Source organism: Corvus hawaiiensis, chromosome 32, assembly GCF_020740725.1.
Source record: "Corvus hawaiiensis isolate bCorHaw1 chromosome 32, bCorHaw1.pri.cur, whole genome shotgun sequence".
Taxonomy (NCBI): domain Eukaryota; kingdom Metazoa; phylum Chordata; class Aves; order Passeriformes; family Corvidae; genus Corvus; species Corvus hawaiiensis.
The window spans coordinates 638,011-657,299 of NC_063244.1; the positions used below are offsets into that span (position 1 = coordinate 638,011).

Below are 19,289 nucleotides of genomic sequence, written 5' to 3' on the forward strand. Positions count from 1 at the left end.
GAAGAGGAGGAAGAGGCGGCCGAGGCCGAAGGCAGCTCCTCCGCTGCCGCGCGCGCCGCCGCTCCCGCGGGGCCGCTCCTCCCCCCGCCCACGCCGACCCCCCCCCCCCCAAATCCCCCCCACCCCCGCCCGGTGCTCGGAGCTTCACGAACCCCCCCACCCCCCCAAAAAAAACCCCTCCCCGAGCCCTCCCCGAACCCCCCCCAAACCCCTCCCCGCGTGGGCGGCTCCGGGGCGCGCGGGGGAGAAGCGACAGCGACAGACGGGACCACCTGGAGCGGCGGGGGGGGCGCGGGTGGCGAGGGCTGGGCCACCGGGAATGTCCCCGGGCGGGTCGGGGAGCGGGGGGGACGATCTGGGGACCCTCGGGATGGTCTGGGGACCCTCGGGATGTCCCCGGGTGGGTCGGGATGATCTGGGGACCCTCGGGACGATCTGGGGACCCTCGGGATGGTCTGGGGACCCTCGGGATGTCCCCGGGTGGGTCGGGACGATCTGGGGACCCTCGGGATGGTCTGGGGACCCTCGGGATGTCCCCGGGTGGGTCGGGATGATCTGGGGACCCTCGGGACGATCTGGGGACCCTCGGGATGGTCTGGGGACCCTCGGGATGTCCCCGGGTGGGTCGGGACGATCTGGGGACCCTCGGGATGGTCTGGGGACCCTCGGGATGTCCCCGGGTGGGTCGGGATGATCTGGGGACCCTCGGGATGGTCTGGGGACCCTCGGGATGTCCCCGGGTGGGTCGGGATGATCTGGGGACCCTCGGGACGATCTGGGGACCCTCGGGACGACCTGGGGACCCTCGGGATGTCCCCAGGTGCGTTGGGATGATCTGGGGACCCTCGGGACGATCTGGGGACCCTCGGGATGTCCCCAGGTGCGTTGGGATGATCTGCGGACCCTCGGGACGATCTGGGGACCCTCCCCTGGGATGCTGCCCCTGGGTCTGCCCCTGGCCCAGGACACGGGATGAGGGACAGGCGACAGCCCGGTCACCCCCAGCCCAGTGCCGGTCCCGGAATTCCAGCGGCCCATTCCCAATGGGTGTCACCTGCAGCGTTTATTGGTGGCACGTGTCACCCTTGTCCAGCCTCTCTCTGTCCCCTCACTCTGGCTCCTGGTCCTCTTGCCAGCACCGAAATCCCGGGATTCAACCCCGGAGCACCCAGACCCCCGGTGCCACCACGGCCACCCCAAAATCAGCTCGAGGGACAAAGCCTGGAGCGATCCTGGCGGGATCTCACCATCCCGGCTTCCCAGTGCCGGCCCAGTCTATCCCAGTCCGGGCGCCGCCACCTCCCAGTAGCGTCCACCCCAGCGGCTGTGGCCAGTCCGCGGTGCCGTTGTCCCCTCGGGAAGGAGCCGGTGGCTGCGCTGGCCGTGCCGGACGCTCGCCAGCCCCTCCGCTGCCCCGTGTCTGGCTATGGGGCCTCCGGAACGGATCCGTTGTTGGTAGCGGCAGCCTTGGAGCTGCCCAGCGGCTGCAGGAGCCTCATGTCCGCCACTGGCTGCCGCTTCCAGAGCCAGTATTCCCCGATTTTGGTGTGGTGGTGGTGGAGGAGGTAGAGCCCGGCCAGGCCGAGGAGGGCGAGCACCGGCAGCAGCACCCCGAGGAGCACCGGGAGCAGCGGGACGGGGTCGTCATCTGTGGGAAAAATGGGGTGGGGGGGTCAGGGGTCAGCGTCCCCAGGGACCCCCGAGACCCCCAGGACAGCCCCGAGCCCCCTCCAGAGCCCCAGGGCCGGTCACCCACACTGGACCCAGACGGTGACGTCGCGCTCGGCCGTCCCCAGCGCGTTGGTGGCCCGGCAGCGGTAGGTGCCGGCCTGGGCGCGGTCAGCGGGATACGGAGTTCCGGCGGTGATGGAATTCCCGTCCTTGGAACATTTCACCTCTGGCTTGGGTTTTCCCTTCGCTTTGCAGGCCAGGATCCCTTCCTGGCCCTCTGTCCAGTTCTGCTGCCCGGGGCAGCCCTCGCTGTCCAGCCGTGGTTTGGCTGCGGGAAAAACCGGGATGAGGACGAGGAAAAACCGGGATAATGGCAAGGAAAAACCAGGATAGCGGCGAAGAAAAGGCGGGATAAGGATGAGGAAAAAGCGGGATAAGGACACGGAAAATCCGGGATAAGGACACGGAACTCACTGTGGACAACGATCTGGACCGACGTCCTCTTGACCACGTCCAGCAGCTTGGCCTCGCAGCTCAGCTCCAGCCCCAGCTCCGCGTCCGCCTCGCTCACGTTCACCCTGAAGGCCATCGGGGGCCGTCCCCAGTCCTGGGGGACGCGGCCGCCGGCCAGCACCCGCAGCTGGATGTCCTTGTTGGCGTCCGGCGGCAGCGCGCAGTCCCCGCTGACCACCGTGCCCGCGGCCGGAGTGGTGCTGGTGACGTCCAGCAGCGGCTCAGGGACATCTGTGGGGACAGCGGGGTTGGTGAGGCCACAATGGGACACGGTCACTCCGCGGTCACTCCGCGGTCACTCCGCGGTCACTCTGCGGTCACTCACGGTAGACTTGCACGGTGGTGTCCGTCTGCCTCTCCACGCTGTCCACGCGGACGGTGCAAACCAGCTGCGCGCTGCCCGTCCGGTTGAGGGTGACCACGGCGGTGGCCTGGTGGCTGTGCTGACCGAGGGTGGCCGGGAAGGTCCGGTTGTCGGCCGTGATGGTGAAATTGGCCGCAGAGATGTCGGGGCGGACGGCGCAGGTGACACTGAAGGGCATCCCCAGCGCCGGCTGCTGGGGCGAGGACAGGCGGGGACCCTCGGGCAGCGCTGGCACGGGGAGGGGACAGGGGGGTGAGCCAGGGGCGGGAAAACGGGGGAAAACACCAGGAAAACAGGGAAAACAGCGGGAAAAGAGCGGGAAAACACCGGCTCACCGGTCAGGTTCAACACGAGCGGCTTGGAGGCGACTCTGACGGGGTCCCCGTGCGGGGACACGTCCAGCAGCGCCTCGCAGGTGACGTTTTTGCCGTCGTCCTCCGCCCGGACGGGCAGCTGGTGGCTCAGGCGGACGGTGTCCGGCTGCATCCAGCCGGGCCCCTGGAAGGTTCCGGAGGCCAGGACGGCGCTGGCGCTCCACAGGGTCACGGTGACGTTCCCCAGGGGCGCGGTGCCGGACACGGAACACGACAGATCCCACGTGTCCGGGCGGGAAGGGGTCATTATGGGAGCCGGGATACCTGGGGGGACACACGGAGAGATCCGGAGGGGTGGGATCAGGGCTGGAGGGGTGGGGCAGCTCAGGGGGGTTGTGGTGAAAAATCCCAGTAAAATCCCTATAAAATCAGTATAAAATCCCCATAAAATCCCTATAAAATCATTGTAAAACCCCTATAAAATCAGTATAAAATCTCCATAAAACCCCTATAAAATCCCTACAAAATCAGTATAAAATCCCTATAAAATCATCGTAAAACCCCTATAAAATCAGTATAAAATCTCCATAAAATCCCTACAAAATCAGTATAAAATCCCTATAAAATCATTGTAAAACTCCTATAAAATCAGCTTGAGATCAGCATAAAATTCCCATAAAATCCCTATAAAATGGAGTTTTCCCGGCCAGGAATTCCCAATCTTACTGTAGACGATGACCGGGATCGGCTTCACCACCCTCTTGCTGTTGGGGCAGGTGTGGAAGATGAAACTGGTGGAATTCCACTCGGTGACCTTGACCAGCCTCAGCACCTTCTCTCCCGGTTTTCTGGACACCACCTCCTTCTGCATGTAGGTCTCGATGTCGGGAATTCCGGAGTTGGAGGGGTCGGAGCCGCCGCACCTCGCCCGCAGCTTCACCTGGATGGAGCCGCCCTGTTCCACCACCAGCACGGCCGGCTCGGTCCAGAGCTCCACCGAGGGCTCCAGTTGTCCTGCCGGGAGAATTCCAGGGGGTTGGAATTCCGGAGGAAACCCATCGCCATCGGTAGGAAGCCCCCAGGTTGGCCCCATGGCCAGAAAGTTGGGGGGAAGGCCGAGGGGACCCCCCAGGCTCATCCCCATCCCTGAATTTCGGTGCTTTCCCAGCAAAACATCCACAGCCGACGGCACCGAGGTGCCGAGGAAGCCCCCAAAATTCGGCTGAAGCCTCCCAGGATGCGGAGAAAAAACCCCGAAATGTTGAGGAAGCCTCCCAAAAGTGAGGAGGAAACCCTTCAAGGTTGTGTGGGAAGACCCCAAAATGCAGAGGAAGCCCCCCCAGGGTAAGTGGGAAGCCCCCAGAAATTTAGGGAACACGCCCCAGGACGCAGAGGAAAAGCCCCGAAGTGTTGAGGAAGCCCCCAAGAGTTCGGCAGAAGCCCCCGCGGGCCCGTGGAAGCCCCCTCGGGCCGAGTCGCCACCCCAGGTCGGGGGGATTTCCCGACTTCCGAACCTCCTTTAGCGGAACCGTCCTGCCCCTTCCCGGAATGCCCGCGCCAGGAAGGGAGGGAGGGAGGGAGGCAGAATTCCCCTGTTTTTCATGGATTTCGCAAGGATAAACAAACATTCCCCGCTCGATGCCGCGGCGGGGGCAGCGACAGGGGCCGGGGAGGGGGGGGCTGGGGCAGCTCCGGTAGCCACATCCTGTCCCCCACACCCCCCCACACCGGGCGCGGTGGCACCGCGGGGGATGGGGACACGCGGGGACACCCCCGGGGGTCGCCAGGTCCCCGCCACCCCCCGCTCGGTGCCACCCCCGGGGTCCCCTCCTCACCTGCGATGACACCCAGGGTGCCCAGGGCCAGCGGCAGCAGCGCGGGGAGCATCATCCCGGGGGGGACAGCGGCTCCGGGAGCGCCGGGGTGCGCCGGGGACACCGGGGAGGCTCCGGTGGGGCTCGGTGGGTTCAGGGTCTCTGGGGTGGATCCGGTTCGGCTCCGGATCCCGGGATGGGTCGGTGCAGGCGCTCCGGGAGCACCGGGAAAGGTCCGGTCGCGCTTCCCGGGATGGGTCGATTTGGGCTCTCCGGGAGCACCGGGAAGGGTTCGGTCGGACTCTCCGGGATGGATCGGTTCGGGCTCTCCGGGAGCACCGGGAAGGGTCGGGTCGGGCTCTCCGGGAAGGATCGGTCCGGGCTCTCCGGGAGCACCGGGAAGGGTTCGGTCGGACTCTCCGGGATGGATCGGTTCGGGCTCTCCGGGAGCACCGGGAAGGGTCGGGTCGGGCTCTCCGGGATGGATCGGTCCGGGCTCTCCGGGAAGGATCGGTTCGGGATCTCCGGGAGCACCGGGAAAGGTCCGGTCGGACTCTCCGGGAAGGGTCGGTTCGGGTTGTCCGGTTGGGTCCCTTGGGGCTCTTCCGGCTGCGCCCGGTCGGAGTCTCCGGGCCGGGTGGGGGTCTCTGGGCGAGCACCGCACCCTCCGTCCCCCGCTCCGGTCACTCCCTCGCTCCGGTCCGTCTCCCGGTCACTCCGCGTGTCTCTCCGCTCGGGGCGCTGCCTTTTATAACCCAGCGCGTCCCGCCCCACCGGGGAATTTCCGGGGCCTCGGGAACTTCGCGCCGGGACCCCCCGGTAACGGCGGCCGCGGGGCTGGAGGGGCCTCCCGGGGCGGACTCCGGCCCCTCCTGCCCCACCCCGGGGCAATTTCCCTGCCCCCCTGGCCCATCCCGGGGCAGTTTTGGTGTCCCTCTGTCCCTCTGCCACGTCCCCCTTGTCCCCACGTGTCGCCGTGGTCACCCTGGGGGTGCCCCCAAACGGAGGGGGGGGGTCGGGGGTCATCTTTAAGCCCCCCAAGGCCCCGATTTGCCACCCCCGCTCGCCACGGGGCTGTCGCCTGCCCGTCACCCGACGGGGGGGGGGGGGGTGGCTCCAGAGGCCACCATTGGGTGCTGGTGCCACCGCAGCTGCCACTTCCTCTTATTGTGTCGCTTTTTGACACTCCGGGGGGTTTTTGTCACCCCTGGAACCGTGGGAACGTCCCTGATGTCCCCAGCGTGGTTCCTGATGTCCCCAGAATGGTTCCTGATGTCCCCAGCGTGGTTCCAGCCCCAGGACCTCCCATCCCTGATGTCCCCAGGATGGTTCCTGATGTCCCCAGGATGGTCCCTGATGTCCCCGGGGTGGTTCCTGATGTCCCCAGGGTGGTTCCAGCCCCAGGGTGGTCCCCACTGTCCCCAGGGTGGTCCCCACTGTCCCCAGGGTGGTCCCCACTGTCCCCAGGGTGGTCCCCGATGTCCCCACAGTGTCCCCACTGCCCTCTCCCGGCGTTTTCCTTTCCCTGGAGCCCCCCTGGTGACACCCGGCCTCGTCACCCTCCCTCTTGTCACCCTCCCTCTTGTCACCCCCAGAGGGAAGTCCCGTGACGATTGTCACAGCCACGCGGTTTCGCTTCTGCGCCCCGCGGGTGTCACATCCCCTTGTGGAGGTGACGGTCCCCTCCCCACGGCCACAGTGCCACCGCCGCTCCCGGGGCGCGCTGTCCTTGTCCTTGTCCCCCGGGATGGAATGTCCGCGATCCCGGGAGCCTCCCTCGGCCTCGGCCGGGCTTTGGGGGCCGCGGCGCTGCGGGAAGGGGGACAGGGACGTTGGGGACACTGGGACAGGAGGCACGGGGACAAGGGGGACGGCGCCAGCTGAGTCAGCAGGACGTGGCCCGGCGCCAGCGTCCCCTCGTGCCGCTGTCACCTCCCGCAGCTCCGGCCACTTCCTGGCCCCCGCTGTGTCCCCTCCTGTCCTGAGGTGTCCTCTCCTGTCCTGGCGTGTCCCCTGGGGTGTCCCCCCAGCCCCATTTGGGGCCCGTCCCCAGCCCTGTCCCCTCCTGTCCTGGGGTGTCCCCTGGAGTGTCCCCCCAGCCCCATTTGGGGCCCGTCCCCAGCCCTGTCCCCTCCCGGCCGTGCCAGGAAGCGGCTCCAGACCCGCCCCGTGATTTTCCCTTCGGAGCCAATTCCCGGAAAACCCGGGAGAAAGTGGGAAAATCCTCCCCAAAAGCAGCGCGATGGGCGTGGCCGGGAGACCCCAAAAAAAACCCCATGGGGAGGGGGGGTCCCAGTTCTCCCCCAGTTGGATCCCAGCACCCCCCCAAGGCGCCCAATCCCCAAATTTTTCCCGGGATATTCCCCCAAAAAAACAGTTGCTCCTGGTTGGCACCCCAAAAATTCCCTTAGGATCCCCAAAATCCTCTCAGGATCCCCAAAATTCCCCTTCAGATCCCCGAAATCCCCCCTGAACCTCCACGCCCCACCCCGGGGGGTCCCGGCATTCCCAGATTTCCCCTTGGGAATGGGGGGGGGGGCTCCCCAGTTCCCACCACAGCAAAAATTCCTGAAGGATTTGGGATCTGGCCGAGGTCACTCCCAAACTTCCTCTTTTTTTTTTTTTTCTCCCTTTGTTATTCCCAAATTTCTTCCTTTTCCGGCTCCCCTCTTCCTGAGAAGGGGCCGGGGATGGGGACATTTGGGGGGGGAGGGGACACCAAAAATCCCTCTATGACCCCAAAATTCACGGCCACCCGCTCCAGATGTGGTCGGGATTTTGGGGAGGGGGCTGGAATTAAGGAGGGGGGCTCCAAATGGGGTTGGGATTTTGGGGAGGGGGCTGGAAAAGGGGTCGGGATTTTAGGGAGGGGGATCCCAAAGGGATTGGGATATGGGGCATCCCCAAAAAGAGCTGGAAAAACCCCAAATTTCCCCCTCCCCCCCCCCAAAATAAAAGCAAGGGCAATGAAAAAAGTCCCTTTAATGCCACAGCAGTGCCCGACAACCCCAAACCCCTTCCTGATGGGATCGGGGCCAGATCCTGCCCCGGGAAGGGTGGATCCCAAACAGAGGCATCAAATCCCAAATTGGGGGGGTCAAATCCCAAATTGGGGGGGGTCTCAGCCGGTCCGGGGGGGCTCCAGGAGGTCCCTGTAGGGCACAGAGAGGGGACACCACCCCAAGGACCACAGCGACCCCAAACCCCTTCCCCATGAGACCGGGGCCGCATCCTGCCCCACTGGGAGGGTGTCAAACCCCAAACGGGGGTCCCCATCCCAAATGGGGGTCCCGATGGCACCTGGGGGGGTCTCAGCCGGCCCGGGGGGGCTGCGGGAGGTCCCTGTAGGGCAGCGAGAAGGGATAGAGGGCCGAGAAGCGCCGGTCGTGCCACAGCAGCCGCTGCTCCAGGAAGGTGACGGCGCCCAGGGTCAGCACCAGCGTCCGGTGCTTCAGCAGGCTGTGCACGTTGAGCCCTGAGGGGACAGCTTGGGGACATCAGGGGACACGGCCTGTCCCTCCCTGCTGTCCCCTGAGTGCCCCCAGCCCCACGGACAACGCCCTGCCCACTGTCCCTGCCACCCCAGATCGTCCCAGCTGTGCCCAGGCCATCTCCAGACTGGCCCCAGCCCTTTCTTGCTGTCCCCAAAGCGTCCCCAGCCCCATGGACACCCCATCCCCTTTGTCCCTGCCGTCCCCAGCCCTTCCCCACCGTCCCCAGACTGTCCCCACGGATACCCCACCCCAAAACATCTCGGGTGTCCCCAAAGTGTCCCCAAGTGGTTCGGGTCTCACCCAGGGCTGGGATGAGGGTGACGGATTTGAGGCCCTCGGCCGCGGCGCTGATGTTCTCCGGGAACTCATTCCTGGGGGAAAAAGGGGATTGGAGCGTCCCCAAAGTGTCCCCGAGGTGTCCCCAAAGCAGGGACAGCCAGCCCGGATATCCCCAAGTTCGTGGTGCTCCATCCGTGATGTCCCCAGGATGCTTCTTGATGTCCCCAACCCCACGGACACCCCGTCCCCACAGTCCCTGCCACCCCAGCTTGTCCCTGCTGTCCCCAAGCCCCCTCCAGGTCCCCCTCTCTCACACGTCCACCATGAGCACGGACTGTCCCCAGCGCCGCACCCTCGCCAGCTCCAGCAGGTACCGGGGGTCACTCGTGGGCACCTCCAGCGTGTCCACCACGTGCAGGTCATCCTGCAGGGACCAGGGGACACCGTCACCCCGTCCCCAACCCCCTGAGCGTCCCCAAACCCCGCCGGGGACACCCCCGTACCTGCATCAGCTTCACGGTCAGCGCCACCTTCAGTGCCAGCACCCGCACCCTCATGGGCACCATGTAGAAGTAGCTGGTGGGACCGCGGGGCCCGTGGGCGATGCCACCTGCCAGGAGCCACCGCGGTGACGTCCCCAGGCTGGTGACAACCCCCGCAGGAGCCGTTTTTGGGGTGTCCCACCCGCCCGTGCCGGGCACTCACCCCCGCGCCACAGCGGCGAGCGGATGGAGCCGTGCCGGGCGCGGCCGGAGCCCTTCTGGCGCCAGGGCTTGCGGCCCCCGCCGCGCACCTCAGCGCGGCTCCTGACGCTGGCGTGGCTCTGGGGGACAGGCAGGGCACACAAAGGGGGGCACGGGTCAGCCCTGAGCCCGCACAGCAGCGGGACGGGGTGGTGGTTGCTGCTCGGGACTCCCAGACCCTTTCTTGGGATGCCTCCAAACCCTTCTTGGGATCCCCCTTCAAAGCTCCTCGGGACCCCCAGACCCTTCTCGGGATCCCCCCAAACCCTTCTTGGGAACCCCAGATCTTTCTTCGGATCCCCCAAAGCTCCTCGGGACCTCCAGACCTTTCTTGGGATCCCCCCAAACCCTTTTTGGGACCCCCCCAAAGCTTCTTGGGACCCTCCCCAGGCCTTTTTGGGATCCCCCTAAGGCTCCCCCGCCCCCTTAAACCCCCTCCTGCCCCCCCAAATCCCCCTTTTTGCCCCCAAACCGCCCTTTCTGTCCCCAAATCCCCTTTTTTGCCCCTCAAATCCCTCCCCTGCCCCCTTAAACTCCCTCCTGCCACCCCAAATCCCCCTTTTTGCCCCCAAACCCCCCCTTTAGCCCCACTTTTTGCCCCCAAATCCCCCTTTTTGCTCCTCAAATCCCTCCCCTACCCCCTTAAACCCCCTCCTGCCAGCCCAAATCCCCTTCTTGCCCCCAAATCCCTCTTCTTGCCCCCAAATCCCCTTCCCCCCCCGCCCCTTTTTGCCCCCTCAAGCCCCCTCCCCACACTCACGATCCTCTTGTAGTTCCTCTGCCACGTGGCCACCGTGTGCAGGATGTCCAGCCTGGTGGGGAGGGGGACAAGGGACACTCAGGTCACTCAGGGGTCACTCGGCCACCCTCCCAAGTCCCCAGGGCCGCCCCCAGACCCCTGACCTGGGAGTGACAGCGAAGACATCGGGGTGAAGGTCGGTGAGACCCCGCAAAGTGTCCTCGGGGTGACGCAGGGACTCCACCCAGGCCTGGACAGGGGACAGGTGGGAGGGGACAGGGATGCTGCAGCTCCGGAGCACCGGGGACAGCGGCAGGGCCGGCGCTGGTGGCTTCTCTGTGGGGAAGGGGACACGTGGGGACAGCGGGGATGGTGACAGCTCTGCCTCGGAACGCTGCGAGGGGGGGCCTGGCACCCCCCCAGAGTGGGGACAGCCAGGCCTGATGTCCCCAGGGCAGTCCCTGATGTCCCCAGAATGGCTCCTGATGTCCCCAGGGCGGTCCCTGATGTCCCCAGGGCGGTCCCTGATGTCCCCAGACACCTCAAACCAGAGACACCCAGCACTGCTGTCTCTAGGGTGATCCACAACGCCTCCAGGATGGTCCCTGACGTCGCCAGGGTGTCCCCAACCCCGCGGTGGCCCTGTCCCCACCGTCCCCCAGGGTGTCCCCAGACACCCCAAACCAGGCACCCCCCAGCCCTGCTGTCCCCAGGATGATTCAGGATGTCCCCAGCCCCGCGGCCACCCCATCCCTACCGTCCCCGCTGTCCCCAGCCCCCCGCACTCACCGCTGCGGGGCTCGGGGGCCGCGGGCGGGGCCGGGGGCGCCGTCGAGAGCTGCGTGAGGGGAGCAATGGCGGGCGGGAGCGATCAAACCACGGCCTGAGGAAGGGGGGGGATACGACCCCCGCCCGCCCCCCACCCCCAGTGTTGGGTCCGTTCCGGGACCCCCGACACCCCCCCAGCCCGAGCTCACACTTGGTACCGCCCCGCCCCTCAGCAATGGCCCCGCCCCTTCCGCGCCCTCAAGGTCCCAGCCCCGTTGCCGGTGCCGCTCCCGTTGCCGGTGCCGCTCCCGTTCTCCCCTCGGCCCCGTTCCCGGTGCCGCTCCCGTTCTCCCCTCGGCCCCGCTCCCGGTGCCGTTCCCGTTCTCCCCTCGGCCCCGTTCCCGGTGCCGCTCCCGTTCTCCCCTCGGCCCAGCCCCGTTCCCGGTGCCGCTCCCGTTCTCCCCTCGGCCCAGCCCCGTTCCCGGTGCCGTTCCCCGCCCGCTCTCACCGCGGCCCAGCCCCGGCCCCTGCTCCAGGCCCTCAGGGCGGCAGCGGCCGCCCCCGCGCGGATCATGGCGGGAAAGCGCGCGGCGGGGCGAGGAGGCGCGGTGACGTCACACACCCCCCACGCGCGCGCGGCGTCAGTTCCGGCGGGGCGGAATGGCGGGAAAAGGGGAGGAAGGGGAGGGGGCGGCACCCCCGGGACCCCTCCCCTTTGTGCCCCCCCTCGGTGCCCCCCACCCCAATGTCCCACCCCAGTGCCCCCCGTTAACCCCGCCCCAGTGCCCCCCACCCCAATGTCCCACCCCAGTGCCCCCCGTTAACCCCGCCCCAGTGCCCCCCACCCCAGTGACCCCCATTAACCCCACCCCACTGCCCCCCACCCCAATGTCGCCCCCTCCCCAATGACCCCCCAATAGCCCCCCCATCCAACTGTCCCTTCCCAGTGTCCCAGTCCCATTCCCAGTTTCCCTTCCCACTACCAGTCCCATTTCCAGTGCCCTTTCCAGTGTCCCCGTCCGTTCCCAGTCCCCTTCCCAGTGTCCCATTCCCGGTGCCCTTCCCAGTTTCCCTTCCCAGTGCCAGTCCCATTACCAGTGCCCTTCCCAGTGTCCCCGTCCCTTCCCAGTTTCCCTTCCCAGTGCCCTTCCCATTCCCAGTGCCCTTCCCAGTGTCCGTGTCCCAGTGTCCCCGTCCCTTCCCAGTTTCCCTTCCCACCACCAGTGTCCATTCCCAGTACCCCTTCCCGGTGTCCCTGTCCATTCCCAGTTTCCCTTCCCACTACCAGTCCCAGTCCCAGTGCCATTCCCAGTGTCCCTGTCCCAGTGTCCACTTCCCAGTGCTCTTCCCAGTGTTCCTGTCCATTCCCAGTTTCCCTTCCCAGTGCCCTTCCCAGTGTCCCTGTCCATTCCCAGTGCCCTTCCCAGTGCCATTGCCACTTCCCAGTGTCCGTGTCCCTTCCCAGTTTCCCTTCCCAGTTTCCCTTCCCACTACCAGTTTCCATTCCCAGTGCCACTGTCCCTTCCCAGTCCCTTCCCAGTTTCCCTTCCCAGTGCCCATTCCCATTCCCAGTCCCAGTTTCACCTCCCAGTCCCGTTTCCCTGTCGGGGAGGGGGGGTCCCGGGGGCGGAATTCCCGGTGGGATCCCGGCGCTGGTGGGGGGCTGGGATGGGAATGGAGGGGCCGGCATGGAAATCTGGGAATTCTTTTCCCCTTCTTCTCCCTTTTTTCCCCCTTTTCCCCCTTTTTTTCCATCCCCTCTCCAAGCGGGATCGGGAATTCCGCATGGATTGGGGGGGGGGGGGGGGGGGCATCCCATCCCCCTCTCATCCCGCCCATCCCCCCCCGCCCCCAAATCCCGCCCATCCCATCCCAATCCCGCTCCTGGTTCCAATTAAATCCCTTCCCCGGCCCCTCGCACCCCCCGCCCCCTCCCCGCGCTCCATATTTGGGGGAGGGGGTGTTGGGAATGAGACCCCCCCCTCCCCACAACCCTCCCGATCTTCCCCCCCCCAGCCCCGAATTCCTCCGTGGAAAATCCGGGAAATTTTTCCGGGCGTGAAAAATCCCAACAAAAAAATCCCCAAAATTTGACCACCCCAAAATCCCCCCGGGACGGCGGGGGCGGGGGAGGGGCGGGGTTTTATCCCTCCCCCCCCCCGCCGCGTTTTGGGGGTCTCAGGTACTCCAAAAGGGGGACAAGGGGGGGGGTTTGTTGTCCCCCTCCCCATTTTGGGGGGTCTCAGCCATGGGGGGGGGGGGGGGGGGTGACACGGTGGCCTCGCCCCTCGCCGGGGGGGGGTGGCCCAGGACCAGCCCCGCCCCCCCCCCCCAATGTTGGGACCGGGACGGGCGCTCAGCGCTGCCGGGACCGGCCCCGGGACCGGTGAGACCCCAAAATCCACCCCCCCCGGACCCCCGACCCCCCTGTGCCACCCCCTGGGGCCCCCCCCTCATTGTCCCGCTGTCCCCTCCCTCCCCGGGCCACCAGCGCGGGGGGGGGGGGCACAGAAAGGGACCCCCGTGCTGTCCCCAAGGGTGGGGGGGACACGGGGAGGGCTCCCAGGATTTTGGGGGGGGGGGTGTCCCCAAAAGTGTGTGGGAGGGGGACACATCGGGGTGGCCCCGCGGGGGGGTTCAGGTGCCACCCACGCCCCCCCCCCCCCATTGTCGCCATCCCGGCCCAGCTGTTTCGGCCACGCCAACATCTGGCTCGCAGCTGGCGGGCGGGGGGGGCATCCCAATAGTTGGGGAGGGGGGGGGGGTCGCGTCCTTGGGGGGCACTTTTGGGACCCCCGGGCACCTCTCGGGGTGGGTTTGGGGGTCCCCAAAAGATTTGAGGGTCCCCAAAGTCGGGGGGGGTCCCATGCTCGGGGGGGGGGGGGGGGGGGGGGGGGGAGTCGGTGACAGCGACCCCGCCGTGTCCCCCCACGCGTGTCCCCACATTGGGGGGTCCCCAAATTTTTGGGGGGGGGGTCCTCGAGCTCTCGGCGGTCCCCAAAATCCCGGGGGTCCCGTGTCCCCGTGTCCAACCCCCCCACGCGTGTCCGGGCTCGGGGGGGTCTCGGGGGGGTTCCGGGGGCCCCCCCGCTCCCGTCGCGGCCGCCGCCCCCCGCGGCTAAACCCGGCTTTAAGCTCGGCCTCCGCCCTGATCCGATTTGCTCCAGGATATTTCGGGATCGAACGGCCCCCGGTGACCCCCCCGCGGCCCCTCCCCCCACCGGGGCTGGGGGGTCCCGGGTCCCCTCCCCCACCCGGCGGCGGATCCTGGTGGGATTCTGGGGTGGGATCCGGGCTGGGATCACGGGCTGGGGTCCCAAGGGGCGATCCCGGTGTGGGATCCCAGTTTGGGGTCCCGGTGGGATCCCCAGGGGTCCCAGTTCAGGATCCCGGTGCAGGATCCCGGTTTGGGGTCCCGGTGGGATCCCCAGCGGTCCCAGTTCAGGATCCCGGTGCGGGATCCCAGTTTGGGGTCCCGGTGGGATCCCCAGCGGTCCCAGTTCAGGATCCCGGTGCGGGATCCCAGTTTGGGGTCCCGGTTTGGGGTCCCGGTGGGATCCCCAGGGGTCCCAGTTCAGGATCCCGGTGCAGGATCCCAGTTTGGGGTCCCGGTGGGATCCCCAGGGGTCCCAGTTCAGGATCCCAGTGCGGGATCCCAGTTTGGGGTCCCGGTGGGATCCCCGGGGGTCCCAGTTCAGGATCCCAGTGCGGTTCCCGGGGCAGATCCCGGTGTGGGCTCCCAGTTGGGAATCCCAGTTCCCGCAGGTCCCAGTGAGGAATCCTGGGGTGGGATCCTGGTTTGGGGTCCCGGTTTGGGGTCCCGGTTTGGGGTCCCGCTGTGACTCCTGGGGCAGGATCCCGGTGCGGGATCTCGGGGCACGGTCCCGGTGCGGTTCCCAGTCCCGGTGCGGTTCCCGGTGCGGGATCCCGGTTTCTGGGGCAGGATCCCTGTGCGGGGAATCCAGTTTGGGATCCCAGGGCACGGTCCCGGTGCAGGATCCCGGTTTGGAATCCCAGGGCCGTTCCCGGTTTGGGATCCCGGGGCCGTTCCCTGTTTGGGATCCCGGGGCCGTTCCCGGTTTGGGATCCCGGTTTGGAATCCCGGGGCCGTTCCCGGTCTGGGATCCCGGTTTGGGATCCCGGGGCCGTTCCCAGTTTGGGATCCCGGTCTGGGTTCCCGGTTTGGGATCCCGGGGCCGTTCCCGGTCTGGGATCCCGGTTTGGGATCCCGGGGCCGTTCCCTGTTTGGGATCCCGGGGCCGTTCCCGGTCTGGGATCCCGGTTTGGGATCCCGGGGCCGTTCCCGGTTTGGGATCCCGGTCTGGGTTCCCGGTTTGGGATCCCGGGGCCGTCCCGGGGGTCTCGCCGCCCCCGGCCCCGCCCGTTCCCCCCCCCGCTGCCTCCGCGGGGGCGGGCGGGAAGGGGAAGGGGAAGCGGCGGATGCTCCGCGCCGGTTCCGACCGGGACCGGCGGCTCTCACCGGCACCGGTACGAGGGTCCGGGGGGGTCCGGAGGGGTCCTGAGGGGGTCGCGGGGGGCGGCGGGAGCCAGGGGCGGTGTCCCGGCACCGGGCGCGGCTGCGCGAGGCGGGACAGCACCGGGGGCTCCGGGACCGCTCCGGGGGCTCCGGGACGGGACTGGGACGGCACCGGGGGCTCCGGGACGGGAACAGGGGAGCTGCGGTACCGGGACGGCTCCGAGGGGAGCTCCGGGACGGGACCGGGGGGCTCCGGGAGCGCCCTGGGACGGCACCGGGGGCTCCGGGGGCTCCGAGACGGGACTGAGACCGGTACCGGGCCGGCTCCGGGACGCCACCGGGACCTGGCGGGGGCTCCTGGACGGAGCGACCACCGGGGCTCCTTCACCCCTCCCTCACCCCGCCCTGGGTGCCACCCCCGGAGCCCTCGGGGGTCCCGCACCGGGAGGAACCGGGCGGGGGAGGCCCTACCCGGGGTCCCGTCCCGGAATTTGGGGAGGGGGGACACGGTACCGAGAGTCCCGTCCTGAACTGGGAGGGGGGGAACCAGTACTGGGAGTCCCGTCCTGAACTGGGAATGGGGGACACGATACTGGGAGTCCCATCCCTGACTGGGGGGACACCCGGTGGCACCGGGAACGCCACCCCCAACCGGGGGGACACGGGGGGGACCCCTCCCCGACCCAGCGGTGACGTCGCCCGGTGTCCCCGTCCCTCACCGGCCGCGTCCTTCCCAGCCCCCCGGGGTGCTCCCGACGGGATCTCTATCAACCCCAGCTGCCCCGGTGTCCCCTCCTGCCACCCCGGTGTCCCCTCCTGCCACCCCGGTGTCCCCCCAGCCACCCCGGTGTCCTCTCAGTGTCCCTCCCGTTCTCCCAGCGCCATTCCCAATGGGATTTCTGTCCCCCAACCACCCTGGTGTCCCCTCCTGCCACCCCAGTGTCCCTCCCATTCTCCCAGCGCCATTCCCAATGGGATTTCTGTCCCCCAACCACCCTGGTGTCCCCTCCTGCCACCCCAGTGTCCCTCCCATTCTCCCAGCGCCATTCCCAATGGGATTTCTGTCCCCCAACCACCCTGGTGTCCCCTCCTGCCACCCCAGTGTCCCTCCCATTCTCCCAGCGCCATTCCCAATGGGATTTCTGTCCCCCAACCACCCCGGTGTCCCCTCCTGCCACCTCGGTGTCCCCCCAACCACCCCGGTGTCCCCTCAGGCGTCCCCCCCGTTCTCCCATCGCCATCCCCACATTCCCACCCTGCCTCTCGTCCACCCCGCAGGTCTCTGGCCGGAGCCATGTCCCGGCGGCGCTGACCCTCGGCGGCGCGCCCGGCCCGGCCTCACCATGGGGAGCATCTACAAGGAATATTTCAACCGCGACAAGATCCGCGAGCACTACAACTACACCAAGGGCGACGGCGACGCCTCCGCGCCCTCGCGCTCCGTGGGCTCCGTCCTCATCGTCATCCTCTGCTGCTTCATCGTCCTGGAGAACCTGCTGGTGCTGGTGTCCATCTGCCGCAACAAGCGCCTGCACTTGGCCATGTACATCTTCATCGGCAATTTGGCCGCCTCCGACCTCTTGGCCGGCACGGCCTTCATGGTCAACACGCTGCTGTCCGGCAGCACCACCTTCAGCCTGACGCCGGTGCAGTGGTTCGTGCGGGAGGGCACGGCGTTCGCCACGCTGGCCGCCTCGGTGTTCAGCCTGCTGGCCATCGCCATCGAGCGCCACGTGGCCATCACCAAGGTCAAGGTGTACGGCAGCGACAAGAACTGCCGCATGGTGCTGCTGATCGGCGCCTGCTGGGTGATCGCGGCCGCCGTGGGCAGCCTGCCCATCATGGGCTGGAACTGCATCAGCGACCTGGGCGACTGCTCCACGGTGCTGCCGCTCTACTCCAAGCGCTACGTGCTCTTCGTCACCACCATCTTCACCCTCATCCTGCTGGCCATCGTGGGGCTCTACACGCGCATCTACTGCATCGTCCGCTCCAGCCACGCCGAGATCGCCTCGGCGCAGACCTTGGCTTTGCTCAAGACCGTCACCATCGTGCTGGGAGCCTTCATCGTCTGCTGGCTGCCCGCCTTCATCATCCTCCTCATGGACGCCTCGTGCCCCGTCCGCGCCTGCCGGGTGCTCTACAAGGCCAATTATTTCTTCGCCTTCGCCACGCTCAACTCGGCGGCCAACCCCGTCATCTACACGCTGAGGAGCAAGGACATGCGCGCCGAGTTCCTGCGCCTGCTCTGCTGCTGCGGGAGGGGCCGGCGGCCGCGGCCGCCCGGCCGGGCGGGGGTCCCGCTGCGCACGTCCAGCTCGCTGGACAAGGCGGCGGCGACGGCGCCCTGCCCCAAAGGGGAGACGGCCACGGCGCCGCTGACCCGCGAGTGCACCACGTCCGTGTGATGGGGGAGGGGTTGTGGTCAGCTGGGGGGGGTTGTGGTCAGCCTGGGGGTGCTCCTTGGGTGCTGCGGGGGTTGGTGGGTGGGGCAGGATTGAGCCGTGGGTGGCCTGGGGATGGTCTGGGGACACCCTGTGGGCACCCTGTGGACACCCCAAGGTCACTCCACAGCTCCATGGACACCCCATGGATGCCCCATGGACACCCCACAGCCTTGTGGACACTCCAAGGCCACCCCACGGTCCTGTGGATGCTCCAAGGCCCCGTGGACACCCCATGGACACCCCACGGCCCTGTGGACACTCGAAGGCCCTGTGGACACTCCAAGGCCACCCCACAGCCCCGTGGACACTCCAAGGCCACCCCACGGTCCTGTGGACACCCCATGGACACGCCACGGCCCTGTGGACACCTCGAGGCCACCTCACGGTCCTGTGGACACCCCATGGACATGCCATGGCCCTGTGGACACCTCGAGGCCACCCCATGGTCCTGTGGACACTCCAAGGCCCCGTGGACACTCCAAGGCCACCCCATGGTCCTGTGGACACTCCAAGGCCCCGTGGACACTCCAAGGCCACCCCACGGTCCTGTGGACACCCCATGGACACCCCACGACCTTGTGGACATCCCATGGCCCCGTGGACACTCCACGGCCCTGTGGACACTCCAAGGCTGCCCCATGGCCCAGTGGACACCCCACGGACACCCCACAGCCTCGTGGACACTCCAAGGCCTCGTGGACACTCCAAGGCCACCCCACGGCCCCGTGGACACCCCGAGGCCACCCCACGGTACGAAGGGAGCGGGACCCTCGTGGTTCCCCAGGTACGGCCGGACCCCATCCCCGTCCCCGTCCCCGCCGGCGCTCCGTGTGCCCGGACACGCGGCCGGCGGCGGCCGTGGGGCCCTTCCCACGCCCTGCCCGAGCCCCGGGGCCCCGGCCGGACCTGTCGGACGAGTCCCGGGGCCCCTCCCGGCGCCCCGAACCCCGTGGGCGGCTCCGACCGCTCTTCCCACCGGGAGCGCCGGGCTCGGCTTTTCCCGGGATAAACCGGGCCTGGGGTGGGGAGGGAGGGAGGAGGGGGGCATTGGAACCCCCCCCCCCCCCCCAAAAAAAAAACCCCCAAAATCCGGGGTTTTCCCACGCGCTGGCGCGTGGGGGGCTCATCCCAGTGCGGCCGGACCGGCCGGGATCCCCTCCCCCACCCCCCGAAATTCCCGGGATTGCCCCCAAAAATCATCCCCCCTCCCCAATCCCGAATCGTATTAAACCGGCGTTTTTCCAGACGTTTCCGCGCCTTTTCCTCAGCGGGACCGGGGAGGGGGGGTGGGCAGAGAGCCCCAAATTTTGGGGGAATTGGGGAGGATTTTTTTTCTCCCCCCTCCCAGAGGGAATTTGGGAAAATGGGGTCGAGCAGCTCAGGGGACACGGAGGGGACGAAGAGGGACACGTTTTGTCACCTCCCAGCACCCCAAAAACCCCGATTTCCTCCCTAAAAGGTGAAGAGGAAATACCGGGGGGGGGGGGGGTTCGGTTCCTCTCCCCCCCCCCTCCCCCGACGTGTCGCGACAGTGACGTCACGGTGTCCCCGTGGTGACCCCGCGGGTTTGGGCACCGGGGAGCTCCGCGGTGGCACCGGGTGGTGGTGGTGGCACCCCTGGGGGACAGTGGGGACAAGGGGACAGGCCTGGGGGTGGGTGTCCCCC

At 67.8% G+C, this 19,289-nt stretch overlaps 4 protein-coding genes across 8 annotated transcripts; 2 read left to right on the forward strand and 2 right to left on the reverse strand.

Annotated features, from left to right (window-relative positions):
- Positions 1 to 1,044: 1,044 nt before the first annotated feature.
- On the reverse strand, positions 1,045 to 5,380 carry LOC125318894 (intercellular adhesion molecule 5-like). 3 transcript variants are annotated; one of them, XM_048289830.1, is made up of 8 exons: positions 5,079 to 5,380; positions 4,698 to 4,907; positions 3,589 to 3,876; positions 2,884 to 3,186; positions 2,510 to 2,776; positions 2,146 to 2,415; positions 1,757 to 1,999; positions 1,045 to 1,648 (listed from the first exon to the last, which is right to left on the reverse strand). In XM_048289830.1, the coding sequence occupies exons 2-8, from the start codon at positions 4,750 to 4,752 to the stop codon at positions 1,425 to 1,427; spliced, it is 1,650 nt and encodes a 549-aa protein (XP_048145787.1). In that variant the 5' UTR covers positions 4,753 to 4,907; positions 5,079 to 5,380; the 3' UTR covers positions 1,045 to 1,424. The 3 variants fall into 3 exon arrangements, with proteins under 3 accessions (XP_048145787.1, XP_048145785.1, XP_048145786.1); XM_048289828.1 differs by having other exon boundaries at positions 4,965 to 5,380; XM_048289829.1 differs by lacking the exon at positions 5,079 to 5,380 and adding an exon at positions 4,956 to 4,989 and having other exon boundaries at positions 4,698 to 4,898.
- Positions 5,381 to 7,643: 2,263 nt separating this feature from the next.
- Positions 7,644 to 11,304, reverse strand: MRPL4 (mitochondrial ribosomal protein L4). The gene is made up of 9 exons (XM_048289836.1): positions 11,208 to 11,304; positions 10,721 to 10,769; positions 10,096 to 10,267; positions 9,953 to 10,004; positions 9,155 to 9,272; positions 8,953 to 9,059; positions 8,764 to 8,873; positions 8,471 to 8,541; positions 7,644 to 8,151 (listed from the first exon to the last, which is right to left on the reverse strand). The coding sequence occupies exons 1-9, from the start codon at positions 11,271 to 11,273 to the stop codon at positions 7,988 to 7,990; spliced, it is 909 nt and encodes a 302-aa protein (XP_048145793.1). The 5' UTR covers positions 11,274 to 11,304; the 3' UTR covers positions 7,644 to 7,987.
- A 1,719-nt stretch (positions 11,305 to 13,023) lies between these two features.
- On the forward strand, positions 13,024 to 17,601 carry S1PR2 (sphingosine-1-phosphate receptor 2). Of its 2 annotated transcripts, none has more exons than XM_048289832.1 (2): positions 13,024 to 13,085; positions 16,455 to 17,601. In XM_048289832.1, the coding sequence occupies exons 1-2, from the start codon at positions 13,034 to 13,036 to the stop codon at positions 17,582 to 17,584; spliced, it is 1,182 nt and encodes a 393-aa protein (XP_048145789.1). In that variant the 5' UTR covers positions 13,024 to 13,033; the 3' UTR covers positions 17,585 to 17,601. The 2 variants fall into 2 exon arrangements, with proteins under 2 accessions (XP_048145789.1, XP_048145790.1); XM_048289833.1 differs by lacking the exon at positions 13,024 to 13,085 and adding an exon at positions 14,807 to 15,187.
- Positions 17,602 to 17,695: 94 nt separating this feature from the next.
- LOC125318896 (basic salivary proline-rich protein 2-like) lies at positions 17,696 to 18,869 on the forward strand. Of its 2 annotated transcripts, none has more exons than XM_048289835.1 (2): positions 17,696 to 18,008; positions 18,088 to 18,869. In XM_048289835.1, exons 1-2 carry the CDS (start codon positions 17,696 to 17,698, stop codon positions 18,630 to 18,632), a joined length of 858 nt encoding a protein of 285 aa, XP_048145792.1. In that variant the 3' UTR covers positions 18,633 to 18,869. The 2 variants fall into 2 exon arrangements, with proteins under 2 accessions (XP_048145792.1, XP_048145791.1); XM_048289834.1 differs by having other exon boundaries at positions 17,696 to 17,918; positions 18,137 to 18,869.
- Positions 18,870 to 19,289: the final 420 nt, after the last annotated feature.